General features: G+C 38.9%; 1 protein-coding gene across 1 annotated transcript in view; it reads right to left on the reverse strand.

Moving 5' to 3' along the window:
- Window positions 1-14,444, reverse strand: part of DTHD1 (death domain containing 1) — a 69,581-nt gene that overhangs the window by 29,406 nt on the left and 25,731 nt on the right. Inside the window, exons 6-7 of the mRNA XM_008052870.1 lie at window positions 14,112-14,401; window positions 5,336-5,580 (exon numbers count right to left, since the gene is read on the reverse strand). Coding sequence (XP_008051061.1) covers window positions 5,336-5,580; window positions 14,112-14,401 — 535 coding nt within the window. The remainder of the gene's footprint in view (window positions 1-5,335; window positions 5,581-14,111; window positions 14,402-14,444) is intronic.

The raw sequence follows: 14,444 nt of genomic DNA on the forward strand, positions 1-14,444 counted from the left end.
GGCTAATTTTTTTTATTTATTGTAGAGATGAGGTCTCGCCAAGTTGCCCAGGCGGATCTCGAACCCGCGGGCCCAGGCCATCCACTCACCTCAGCCTCCCAAAGTGTGGGATTACAGGCTGAGCCACCAAGCCCGGCTTGAGCAATATATTTACTGTGGGTTTATCATAGACGGCTCTGAGACACAGAGTTTCTTACAAGTAAGAAGTCAAATGTGATATGTCTTCACATCTTTAGAAATCAGATATTGTACATTAACATCAAATCTTATAATTATGTGTGTGTGTCTATATCTATATACATAATTATAAATATCTAATGTTTGTCCTCTGTGTGTAAGGCACTTTTAATTTTGACAAATACCTTCACCTACTTTATGATACATGTATAAATGTCTGCATAGTGTCATGTTCATTAATGCCAAGTTCAATATTAGGCTACTTCCATTTCATGAAAAATAGCACATTCTAATACTGCTTAATGGAGGTGGATTTTTGAAATTCTGAACTTTATGGAAGAAGTCTGTTCTCACAAAATAAAGGTCACGGTTTTAATTCCCATTTAGTTACTATAGTTTTAAAAGAAGGAAAAAGGGTCCACAGCCACAGGTTCTTTCTCAACCCTAACAAACTTATTTGTGAAGACTCTAGGCACAAGAAAGGACTAAGAGAGTGAATCTGAAAAGCCCTATACAAACCTATCTGGAGAAAAAGAAAGTTCAGATGGCATATTGGCAATAGATTCATCTCTGAAATGCAGCAGACATTTAAAATGAACTATTTTTAAACATGCCAATATAATTTCAAGATGATCAGTTTCAAGGTTGGAAATTTTAAGGTTTGTAGAGATTATCTCGTTCCTCTAGTCATTCACAAACATTGATCAAGTGTACTTATTTTCTGCCCAGCCCTGTCAGTGCACAGTTGAACAGGACAGTGCATCGGCTAGTACAGTCTATAGCATGAATTCTCAATTGTGGTAATGTCACAATGGAGAGAGAACCCTCAGGGAGAGAGAAAATATTTCCTAAGGTGAGACCAAAAACAAACAAACAAAAAAAGCTTACCCTTTTACTGCACAAGAGGGGAGGGAGAGTAGGCCCCTTGGAATACAGGCTTTCTCTGCTAGGTAAGTGTTCTAAGAACCCATCTGCATCAATATACCAGTGTACCAGCTAGTGTTGTTGTGAGAGGCTATGTTCGGCTTCAGTGAATTTTTTTTGGAGATTCTTTCAAAGTGTTTGCCCATTTATTGATGGGTGATTTACCAGGACTCCTGCTCACACCACCCTGAGTGTTCAGCAGTTTTTGACAAAAAGGCATGACCTGGGTGCCCTGCCCTCCTTATTCACCAGATCTCACCCCAAGCGACTGTTTTTTGGTTTGTTTTTCCCCTGGATAAGAAAATCCTCAAAGGGAAATGTTTTGCTGATGTGGAAGAGGCTGGGGAAAAAAAAAAAACAAACTGCAGAAACACTAAACGGCATCAAAATTGACGAGTTCAAAAACTGTTTTGAGCAGTGGGAAAAGCATCTCAATAGGTGTATTGCATCAAACAAAGAGCACTTTGAAGCTGACTGAAATTTAACCATGTAAGAAAAAATATCAAATTTTTTATAAACAAATCCATTTTTGCCCCCCCAGGATAAAACACAGATAGAAATACAGTACATAAGCAGGCACACAGTATATATCTGGTAAAAACATTTCATGAAGGAGGCAATTGCGGGAAAAACAAATCTAGGAAGACTCCCTAGGAAGTCAATGATAACAAGGTTGAGAAATGAGAAGCACTTATCTGTTGGAAAGGATACAAGGAAGTGATTACGATGAAATATGGTAACTACCATGATAGGGAAAGTACAGCATGCTGTGGCTGTACACACTAGTACACTTCATCTGGTACAAAGGGAGAGACTGGGGAAGGATTTCTGGGATAGGTCACACTTAGGCAAAAATGTAAGGGATGACTCGTAGGAATTACTTAGGACAGTGGTGTGGGGAATGGTGTGCTAGACTCAGAGAGTGGAAAACACTTATGCAAAGTGCTGGACAATCACTAAAATAGACTTTTATTGAGGAAAATCTATATAAACCCCTAAATTATCTAGCTTGGCAAATTAATTTATTACCGAAAGCTGAATTCATGTCACATTTTTGGACTTCAAGTCTGTCCTCTCTTATGTAGGGGCCTTTCTGCCATTACCCCAGTCATAAGTGTCTGTGCCATTTCCCCAGGAAGGCTATAACCACCTCCTGCCAGAGAATTCCAACAGAACACAGAGCTCTCTGGAAGCATGGTGTCCATCAGGCTTCCTAGAGAGCAGCCTTCTCCACTCCAAATCTTCATGTTGATCGAAACCAATTTTTTAGTTTGCCAGTTAAGAGTGCATACAGTTAGGCTCTAAACTACTGAATGAAGAGAATTTAGGTATTTCCTTAAGTCAATAGTTCTTCAACTTCAAAAAAATCTATTCAAAGCTAAGATCTCCTTTCATTCAGTCACAAATATTTAGAGTACCTACTATGTGCCCAGCACCGTTCTAATTACCAAAGATAGAGCCTAGAACTTGGACAGAATAGACAAGATCCTTCACTCATGGAGCTTGTGTTTTCAGGAAACAAAAACAAATAGAAAATAAATGAACAAATGAATAAATCTAGTAATAGCAATTAATGATGAGTGTTATAACATAAATCTAAAAAGGCTAACAAGTTAAAAGTGACTTTAGATAAAAAGATAAGGGAATAACAAGTGACATCTGTGCTGAGTCCTTCATGTAGAGAACCAGCTCTGTGACTATCTGAGAGAAAAGGGCCCCAAGCATAGGAAACAGCCCTGTGGTACAAAGGTCTTAACATGGAAATGAAGATGCACAGAAGCAAAACTGATAGTGGACATCCATCTAAAAGGCTAAACTGTCATTAAAATATAATTTTCAGCATCAGTGGTGTAATAGACTCTGCCACCCTGAACATGCCTACCAGAAACATTGGGCTCTCCCCCAAACTAGCAAGCAAAGAGTGAATAGAAGCCTGTTCCTCTATAATAAAGAAAGGTGTCAATTTGATGGGTTGGTGCCCATATCATATCATCTGTTTAATGTTTATAGCATTACCTCTACACTAATGCATAGCATACTCATATATAAAATTGTCATATTACCTCCAGTCAACCTGGCTACCCTCAAATCCATCCTGTATCTTGACTGAGAATCCTAGCTGTATCTGCCAAGGAGGTGACAACATAGTGGTTGTGGAACACGCAGGAAGCAGATTTTCCTGGTCTTGAACTTTAGCTTTGCCACTTACTTAGCTACGAGACCCTGGGCAAGTTGCCTAAAATTTCTGGGCCTCTTTTTCCCATAAAATGAAAATAATGATAATGCCTCATTGGAGTTTTGCAAAGACTTAAGGATACCAGCATGTAAAGCATGTAAAAGACCTTAAGCTTTATTAGAAATTATTATAATGGTTATTATACAAATTATGAAGTCCTGTTAAGCTGTGCCTGCCATCCCACTTAACCACATTCCATTTTCTCATCTTAACTTGCTTTTTTTTTTCTTAATTTCCACTGGTTGAATTTCTACCAACTCACAAAGCTCTGACAAAATGCCACAATCACCAAAAAACTTCTACTGGTTTCAGCTTCCAGAAAAGTCATTTCTTTCCTCTGAATCACTATGAGTACATGGTCCACACCATCAGTATAATCAATTACTAATAAGGCAATTTTGTACACACGTTTTGTATACTTTGCTAGGTTACAAATTCCTTTAGGGAGGAACTATTCCGTAGAAATATAATCTGAGACACACATGCAATTTAAAATGTTCTAATAGCTACACAAAAAAGTGTCTAAAAATAGGTGAAATTAATTTTAATATATTTCATCTAACTTGAAACGATGAAAATATCATAAATTCTGGTCAGGCTCGGTGGCTCAGCCTGTAATTCCAGTACTTTGGGAGGCCAAGGCAAGTGGATTGCCTGAGCCTGGGGGTTCGAGATCAGCCCGGGCAAATTGGTGAGACCTCATCTCTACAATTAAAAAAAAAAAAATTAGCCGGGCATGGTAGCGTAAGCTTGTAGTTCCAGTTACTTGGAAGGCAGAGGCAGAAGGTTCGCTGGAGCTCAGCAGGTCGACGCTGGGGTGGCCATGAGCATGCCACTGCACTCCAGTCTGGGCAATGGAATGAGACTCCAACTCAAACAAAAATTTATAAATTTACCATGTAACCAATATAAACAAATTATTAGTGAAATTGTTTATATATTTTTGGAAAGAGTCTTAAATCCAGTGTCTTAAACTTACAGTTCATCTCAATTCCGACTAGCTGTATTTCAAATGCTCAATGGCCACATGTAGATAGTGACTATCATTCAGAACAACACAGTTTCAGGACTTATTATCCTTTACAGCTCTGTGTTTTTTATAAGGTCCAGCATAGCACACTTCTTATGTCAGAAGTACAATTAATATTTGCTAAATTAATTACTTTATTGATTTATTTAAAATCAGTACAAAATCTAACAAGATGAAAGACATTTCTGCTAGTCATAACACAAAAATTAAAAACATGGAAAAATGAGTTTAAGTAGCTTACTTTAAAGAATTAAAAAGTTTATTCTTCCTCTAGAGTGATGAAATAAAGTTTTCAGTTATGTTTCTCATTAAGAACACATTTTAAATTATATCAGGTAACCCCCTCGGGTCCTCTCCCCCTGTGGGAGCTTTTCTGTTCTCTCAATAAATCCTACTTTTAAAAAAAATTACATTTTAGATGTACTAGATCCTGGGTCACTGGAAGAAATTGTATATGCAACAATAAAAAGTGTTTATTTGTGTGTTTGACATGTGCAGAGAAATCACGTAATCCTACTTTCTGATATGAGTAAGAATTTCAGGTAAGAGTAATTAATTCCTGAAATAAGCATGCAGGATTTAATAAGTCTATGTGTAAAGGTTTTGATGTCATTTTCCCTGTTCACCATGATTTTTCCTTAAAGTGATGTGCTTTGAAATGTATTCAGTGTTTTCACAAATCATTTCCCAGTTACTCAAATGGAATTACAGAAAATGAATAGCATTATTTTCATAGTCATTAACAACATACTGTGAGGACCAGATCCATTTGAATTGCTTTTGTTAGAAAAGAGAAATCCTGAGAAGTACTCTACCACTCTAAAATTGGATCTGCTACTCCTTCTTTATCAACTCTATTCTAGCCTTTCCTTTTAACCTTATATGTCCATATGCCTGCAGAGCTGATCATAGTGGAGAATTTTAAAGAATTAATAAAATACAGTCATTGGAAAAGTAAAATCTCTCACCTTTGGCAATCTCAATGGCAATTTGCAAACTGGCGACTGATAATGCTTTTCATTGAGTCTGAGGGATTGATCCAGGCTGGGGACCCCTTTTTCTTTAGGTACCTTATAAACGACAATGGTTCCCTTATAATGAGGGCAGCTGTAATTTCCAAATTCATCCACTTCTTTGATTTGGAGTTCAAGCCTGGGTTTTCTTTGTAAATGAAAAATAAGTTTGTAGTCTTTTCCGTAATTCTTACCATTGCCTAGAGATAAGTAAAATACAGTTGTTATTGCTAAGATACACCACTTCATCTTACTTTTCAAAAATCTAAATAGTCATTTTGTTTTTAAAATCAAGAGTGAACCTGGATGCCCTCAAAGTCATCCTGTATCCTTGACTAAATACAGTTAAATATTTTTTGTGTGTCATTGCCTCTTGTAAAAACATAACCAGACAAAGCAGCAACAGATGAAGACCATGTATATTACTCAAAGATTTTTCATCTGTAATTGTGTCAGGTGCCCTCTGGCTGCTTCTAAATCTAATAACATTTTATTTTATTTTGCTATAATTGGAAACTATTGGAAATATTCAGCTTTTGTAATATTTAGAAAATTATTTTCACCCTTCAACAATTATGTTTTTTGCCCCTATTTTGTTGTTGTGGTTGTTGTTTGAGTGAAGGTCTCACTCTATGGCCCAGGCTGGAGTGCAGTGACATTATTACGGCTCAGTCTCCCAAATAGCTGGGACTACATGCACGTGCCACCACACCTAGTTAATTTTTTATTTAATTTTATTTTTTAGAGATGAGGCTTCTCTATGTTGCCAAGGCTGGTCTCAAACTCCTGGGCTCAAGTAATTCTCTTGACTCGGCTTCCCAAAGTATGAAGATTACAGACATGTGCCACTGTGCATGACCTTCCCCTCACTATTTTGATCATGACCTTACAATAGACATTCTAGAACTGAACTCTCCTATAATATGTGGCTATTTATGTTTAAATAAAAATTAATTAGAATAAAATAAAATAAAATTTAAAACTGCTCAGTCACTATACGATTAAAATTCTCAATAGCTACATATGTCTAGAAGCTACTTTATTGAACGGTACAAATATAAAAAATTTCCAAAATTGCAAAAGTGATTGGCCAAGCTCGGTGTCTCAGCCTGTAATCCCAGCACTTCAGGAGGCCAAGGCGAGTAGATTGCATGATCCTGCAGGTTCGAGCCCAGCCTGGGCAACTTGGCGAGACCTCATCTCTACAATAAATCAAAACTTCAGCTGGGCATGGTAGTGCACACCTGTAGTTCCAGCTACTTGTAAGGCTGAGGTGGAAGGATCACCGGAGCCCAGCAGTTTGATGCTGGGATGGCTGTGAGTGTGCCACTGCACTCTAGTCTGGGCAAGAGTAAGACTCTAACTCAAAAAAAAAAAAAAAAAAAAAAAAAAAAAGATCAGTGCTATTCTAGAACTTTCAAGTGTAATAGTTATTGAATTTTTTTTTTTTTTTTTTTTGAGTTGGAGTCTCACTCAGTTGGCCAGGCTGGAGTGCAGTGGCCGCTCCCGGCCACTGCAGCCTCGACCTGCTGGGCTCCAGCGATCCTTCTGCCTCAACTTTCCAAGTAGCTGGAACTACAGGTGCGCGCTACCACGCCCAGCTAATTTTTGATTTACTGTAGAGATGAGGTCTTGCTAAGTTGCCCAGGTGGGTCTCGAACTCGCGGGCTCAGGCAATCCACTCACCTCAGCCTCCCAAAGGCGCGGGATTACAGGCTGAGCATGTTACTGAAATCTCTAAGAAAACTTGGTGGGTTGTCTTAAAATGATATGTAAAAATCTTCTCAACTCCTAATGAAAATACTAGAGATTTTGTGAATATAGCCTTTCACTCATGGGGTTTTTACCGTGACAATCAGTATATTTTATTTTTTTGTTTCAACAGTAGAACCAATATTACGATGTTTCCTAAGGCAATAATGTCTACATTACTCTTTAGGTAATAGGAAGCTACAATATAGCAGTTGAGATAATATGTTTTAGATACAAAGATCTAGATTCAAGTCTAGCCTCTGCTATTTGTATATACTAATATGTGTTCAATTCTTTCACATTTCTGAGCTTATTTGTGCCTTAATTTCCTTGTCCTTAAAATGGTAGAAATAAAACTTACCGCCTAGAGTTTCTCTGGAAATGAAATGAGGAAATATGGATAAAGTAACTGCCACTAGGCCTGGCACCTAGTAAGTATAAATGCTCAATTAATTATAGAAAAGATGGCAAATAATGAAAAAGAAGCAAGATTTTTCTATTACTTTGAATTTGTTTGCCAACCAAACAAAACAAAGTTAAATTGCTTAAAGAAGTGTTAAGATCAAGTTCTTCATAATACCATAAGAAAGGGATTGGCAGTAATGGGAAATGGCCAGGGGAGGAGGGGTGGGCTTGGCAGTAGTGGGAAACTGCCAGAGGAGGGGGCTGGGCACACCTCATCAACAAGGGTACCTGCATAATGAACATTTGTATACCTAACACTGATGTACCCTACATCTTTAAAATTAAAAAAATTTTTTAAGATAGTGCAATTTTGAAATAGAATTGTAAGTTATTTTGCAAATCTCAATAAATTATGACTCTTGAAGCTAAAAAAAAAAAAAAAGATGCAATTCTTTTTGTTGTTGTTGTTGGTTGTTGTTTTGTTTTGTTTTGAGTTGCAGTCTCACTCTGTCACCCAGACTGGAGTGCAGTGGCCGCTCCCGGCCACCGCAACCTCAACCTGCTGGGCTCCGGCAATCCTTCCGCCTCAGCCTTCCAAGTAGCTGGAATTACAGGCATGTGCTACCACACCCGGCTGATTTTTTGATTTATTGTAGAGATGAGGTCTCGCTGCCCAGGCAGGTTTCGAACCCATGGGCTCAGGCAATCTACTCACCTCAGCCTCCCAAAAGCGCGGGATTACAGGCTGAGCCACCGAGCCCGGCTAAAAAATGCGATTCTTATATCTAGGTTGAAACTTTCTTCTGCCTTCATAAAATTGACTGCCCTGAGCTCTCGTGAAAGAAGAGTTCAAGGAGAGTTGTAGAAGGTACCACAGCTCTTCTCCCTGTTGTGACTGCTGGAGGTCATTCTGGTGAATTTCTAGAGCACAGTTAAATCTAGAAACAGAAGAACTCCAGGTTATAGAAGGTGTAGAAGTGTTTTCCTTTGCATAAGTCTATATTTGAGAGGCAATCTGTCTAATTTGAAAACACACACACACACACACACACACACAAACTATTCTAAAGAGAGGAATAACTAAGCAGGATATTCCTTTCTAAAAGAGTTTCACTATGGTTTTTAAAAAGTAAATTATTTGGGGCCATTTAAACATGATCTATATAGTAAATTAGGAAACTAGCGTTTCCAGCTCACTGGAGAAACACCTGGCAAACTTCTGCTTCCATACCACTAGAGTACTATCAAGCAAAATGTTACTACTTTGGTCACAGAGGAATACCATTTAGTAAATTTCTCCTTCCATCCCTTGAAAGCCATTATGCTCCCCACCAGGTGCACAATTATTCATAAGGAATGACTTATACCCAGGATATAAGGACTGAGGATGAGGCATAGCTACATTGATTCAATTCGGATCTAAAACTTATCTAACTTTTATTGCCAGTCCATTTTTAGAAATAAAGATCTTAAAAGCAACTCTCCAAAGATCACATTTATATACAAAATAGGAATGAAATTATTGAGGATGTACTAGTGATAAATAGCATAATCTTAGTGTTCTAAACATAAAACGTTATGTCAAATGTAAGCTGGAGTTTCATTGTTACTAAGGCATAACACTATATTTTAAAGTTCCCTGGTCCATGAACAACAACAAACAAATTCAAAATAGGACAAATGGTATAAAGACATTGCACTGTTCTATTTTATTTTTCTTCATTGGCATGTTTAAAGTAGAAGTGAAAGCAAAAGCCGTTTGTCACATAACCAAAGTGTGACATCAACCATTAATTGACCCTTTGAAAATACTTAGTGATCTATCACAGTAACAAAGAACTGAATACCACATGTTCTCACTCATAAGCAAGTCCTGAACATTTATCACAATAGCACAAGGGAGGGATCAGCAGTTGCTGGACACTGCCAGGGGAGGGAGGGAGGAAGGGAGGGGGGAGAGCATGTGGCAACACAAAGGGTGCCTGATCCTAAACTAGGGAAAGTGAGGACCAGTTGGAGGCCCAAATTTCACCGGCACATAGATAACTTACCTACTTAATCCCGACTTGTACCTCACATCTCAATAGTAAAATAAAGGTGGGGGGAAGAAAACCTTTTTTCTTCTTCTCAACATATTATGTATATAGTCCCTAGTAGGGTCTTGAGAAAGTAGATGTTCAATAAATACTTGTCATATTTTTAAAATCCAGAATTTACTGATATCTTGTGAGTTACTGGATGTTCATTGCAGCAATATATTTTCTCCTCAGTAAAGGGCATTGTATATTTTTCGTTGATGACATTGAAAGTATAAATGCAAGAATAAATATTTTTGCTTAAAAAAGTCAGATGGAAAGGTGAAACAGTCAGCAATATGGGGAACCAGAAAAATCTTGTGAGAACCACTGGCTCAGGAAATTTCTATATTTGAACCCATTCCCCATCAGCTTTACCTCTAAGCCATAGCCATTTCTTGCTTGCTTTGCTGCCATTAAACTTTAACTGATCTCCCTGCTTCTTCTTTTGCTTTCACTGTCTATTCTCAACACTGTTATACTCTAACTCAGATCTGTTGAAAAACACTTCATGGTTCCCCTATTCATTTAGCATGAAAGGCAAAGCCCTTGCCATGACCTGCAAGGCACGGTCCATCTCATATCACCTCTACAGCCTCTCCTCACTCCATCAATCCACCTGTTCCAGCCTCCTGCTGCTTCTGCCTCAGTACCTTTGCATTTGTAATTCCTCTGCCTGAGACAAACTCCCCTGGGATAGGAGTACAGCTTGCTCTTCTTAGAAATTTTGTTCAAGTGCGGCATATTTTGATTACTGAAAAGTACAAACCTGCCACTTCCTCTGAGACTCTTCTTTTCCCTACTTTTTCCTTTTATCATTCACTTCTCAACCCAAGTTAAGTTGTATATTTTATTGACCTATTTGCTCATTCTTTGCCTCTTCTCGCTAGCAATAATATACAAGCAATAAGGACAAGAAATTTTTGTTGAGAGAATAAAGAATGATTATTTCAGCATCCTATACACATGTCTAAGAAAAATCCCTTCCCTAGGCCAAAGGGCATTTGGGGCAAGTTTGAGGCACACAGACCTCTATAGGTGTTACAGGTGATGTGAAGGTGTCATCACAAAAAATCTCGTAGAGCACTTCCCAGCACTTTCTGGATTTGTGCGCACTGGGGACTTAGATGTCATGCAACAGAAAGTCTAAGTGCCAAACTGACAGCTCTAATCTAGAGAATGACAGCATGCTGTAGCCTCATTCAGAAGAAGGGCAAAAACCAATATAAAAACCAAGAAGAGCACCTATGTATCTTACTTCCTCTTAGAATTAGAAATAGAGTACAATTTCCATGAACCTCACTCAATAGAGTCAACTCTATAAGTGAGTACAGCAATTTTGGCATTTCTCAAAGGACAGTCATGCAAATTCATTAAGTAAGGTTTTAAACACTTTTTGTCACATATTATACTATAATGTTAAATTCTCTCCCAAGCTTTGTCTCCGTTTCTTACAACAAATAGCTCTTTCTAGCTGCCGGGCACTGTTCTAGGGACAGGTGATTGAATGGTGCCCACCAACAAGGATGGTAGCCAGAAAAACTGGCATGTATCAATTAAATGAATAAATAGAAAATTGCATTTGTGACAAAGTTCACAAAAAAGTAAGGGTCAGCAAAAGTAAAATAAGGCTCTGAAAAAAATTAAGAACTGGCATAATGAAAAGATAGGAAAGGCTTTGCTAAACATGATCACTGATGTGAGATCTGAAGATACAACACAGTAGCAGGGAGCCGGGGTGAGGGTAGGGGCGGAGAGGGCAGGAAGAGCCCTCGTGGCAGAGAATCTCTGGCTTCGTCTTTTTGAGACTCACAGATGAGACTACCCCAGGCTCTGATGGAAGGATGATGTATCCATTCTTTAGGGTGAGAAAAATTCCATGAGGCTCCAGCTCTGAGAATGAGCCCACAGCAGAAGTAAAGCAAAAAGGATCTGGGCATCTGCCTGAATTATTTTCCTTAAGTGAAAATGAGCACTTCTCCGTACCTTATAGGTAGGAATTGCACCCGTGCCAGCTGTCTCCGGTTCTTTTATTTTAGCGCGAGCACCCGAGTCTCCACTGCAGGCGGTAGTACGCTCAGTGCCACGGCCTATTCACAGAACAGTAGCTCTTCCCTATTTAGAGCAGTAAGTAAACACATCTGCTGTCCCATGTATGACAGGAAAATCACTTGCATCAGTAGTTTGGGCGGGATATTTCTGGTTTCTGTCTATCTTTCATTAGAAAGATTTCTCCAGGGTGGATGCTGTGGCTTCTGCTCCGGAAGCCAAGCAGGAAGAGAGCTCTTCCACCCTTCCGTCCTCTCCCTCCTCTCCCTTCCTTTCCCCTTCCTCTGACATCCTTGTCACTCATCCACTAAATCTTGTCAACTGGCTCAGATGACTGAGATCCTGAACGTTGAATGGAATAGTCACTTCAAATTGGGACACTTTGGGTCTTACTTACTCCTGAGATACCAAACAAAAGGGGAGGAGAGGGCAGAGGAGGGCAACACCAGTTTCAAACCTCGGCTTATTTATATTTGAGTCAGTCTCACTCCTTCTCCCAGGCTGGAATGCAGTGGCACCATCATGGTTCACTGCAGTCTCCACCTCCTTGGGATCAGGTGATCCTTCGACCTTAGCCTCCCAAGTAGCTGTGTCTACAAGCAAGCACCATCATGCCTGGTTAATATTTTTAAATTTTTTGTAGAGATGAGGACTCACTATGTTGCCCAGGCTGGTCTTGAACTCCTGGGCTCAAGCAATTCTCTCACCTCCCAAAGTGCCTTTTTGCCCAGTCTTCGTTATTTACTTGTTTATGTTTATTTTTGAAGCAGAAAAGAGCCAATGGGACTTGGAACTATTTTCTGAATCAGAGAGAATTCAACCATCATTAAATTCAAAGGGATACATATTAATTTGTAAATAAACAGGGAATATCACCTTAAGTCAAGTATGTAATAAGGCTCCTTGGCCAGAAATCCCCATAAATCCCAACCTTTAATTCTTGCCCTCACTCCACCTTTACAAACACACCTGTTAGAGTCTACTTCACCTCAGGGACAGGGGCAAGGACTGACTTAATAAAAAAAGAAATCACCAGCTGGGCTCGGTGGCTCAGCCTGTAATCCCAGCACTTTGGGAAGACAAGGCAAGTGGATTGCCTGAACCCGCGGGTTCAAGACCAACCCAGGCAACTTGGCAAGACCTCGTCTCTACAATAAATCAAAAATTAGCCGGGTGTGGTAGAGTGCACCTGTAGTTCCAGCTACTTGGAAGGCTGAGGTGGAAGGATCGCCGGAACCCAGCAGGTCAACACTGGGGTGGCCGTTAGTGTGACATTGCACTCCAACCTGGGTGACAGTGAGACTCCAACTCAAAAAATAAAAAAAAAAAAAATAAATAAATAGAAATCATCATAATGACAATTCCACAAAAACTTTTAAATCTCTTTTCCCACAGAGCTTTTTTGCTCCAGCTCTTCTTCTTTCTCTTTCTTTTCTTTCTCTTTATCTGACTCCTTTTATCCCTTCTGTCTCATCTATTCCCTCATTTCTGCCACCTCTCTCCTGCTACCTCTCATATTTCATCACCCTGCTTGCTCTCCTCAACATCATCATGTATCATTTTTTATTTATTTCATTTATTTTCTCCATTCTGCTCCTTCCGTAGGCTACACATTTACTGAAAGCCTTTGCTATCCCAGGTCCTATACTAGGCTCAGAAGTGATATCATGAGACAGACATGGTCATTGCCCACATAAACTTTTTATTCCAGAGAAGAACATGATATAACTGTATGAGCAAAAAGTAACTAGTTTCAAATTGTGATAACATGTATAATGGAAACAAAAATTGAACTAGATAAATATGAGGATGAGGGATAAGCAGGGTATATCATCTGAATCGATTGTTCTTCACCCTTTCATTTTGCCATAAGTCCCTTTGGAGTTTGGTGAAATCTACCCATTGCTTCCAAGAGTAGTTTTTTAACTATATGAAATAAAGTACATGAAATTACAAACAAGGCAATGACACTGGAATATAGTTTTAGCCACACATCTCTTGAGCATCCAGTGACCTCAGGTTAGATTCTTTGCAGAACATCTTCAAGAGTTCGAATGTTATTTTAGGTAGGACGGGAAGTAACAATAAGGTTTTAATTAGAAGAGTAACATAGTATGATTGATGTGTTTAAAAGCTTCCCTGCTTCTACTCTTAGGCCTTAGAAATTCACTTCATTGGTATAGGAAAGAGATTATTCTAGCTGGGACTAGGAAAGTAATTGTGAAGAAGACTATTTCTAAAAAACATCACTTCGATTCTGCTCATAAAGAAACATGTATCCCCTAAGTAGAGAAAAAAAGAAACTGAAAAGTAAAAAGTAAATGAATCTTTTTCTGAAGTCTCTCCTCAATCCTCTGAAGGTTTCCTTAGTAATACAAGTTTAGCAAACGCCTTCTGAAGTATGTGGCTTATAGCCCATAAAATATATAAAAAGATTTCTTTATACTTACTTGAAGCAAATATGTTTCCAGTAAAGTTTAAAAGGAGTTGTTCTCCTTCTTTTACTTGGAAATGGCGAGATGACTCTGGAGGTTCCCTAAACCCTTCTAAACGCAAGTTTTTAAGCGCCTGGTTTAAATCTTTGGAAGGCACCACTAAAATAGCTATTCTGTGTGGATTGTCCTTTTGGTGAGATAGTACTATGCAGGCAGTGGTGTTAAGCATGACCTCCTCTAAGGATTTCACAAAAGTTAGCAAATGGCTGTTGTTCATGGTGGAAGAGAGGTGAAGCACGATGAACCTACATGGAAGGAAAGAGGCAAAAGTGAGGGGAAAATGCAACC

This window comes from Carlito syrichta, unplaced genomic scaffold, assembly GCF_000164805.1.
Source record: "Carlito syrichta isolate Samal-C Ts95f unplaced genomic scaffold, Tarsius_syrichta-2.0.1 Scaffold287611, whole genome shotgun sequence".
NCBI lineage: Eukaryota > Metazoa > Chordata > Mammalia > Primates > Tarsiidae > Carlito > Carlito syrichta.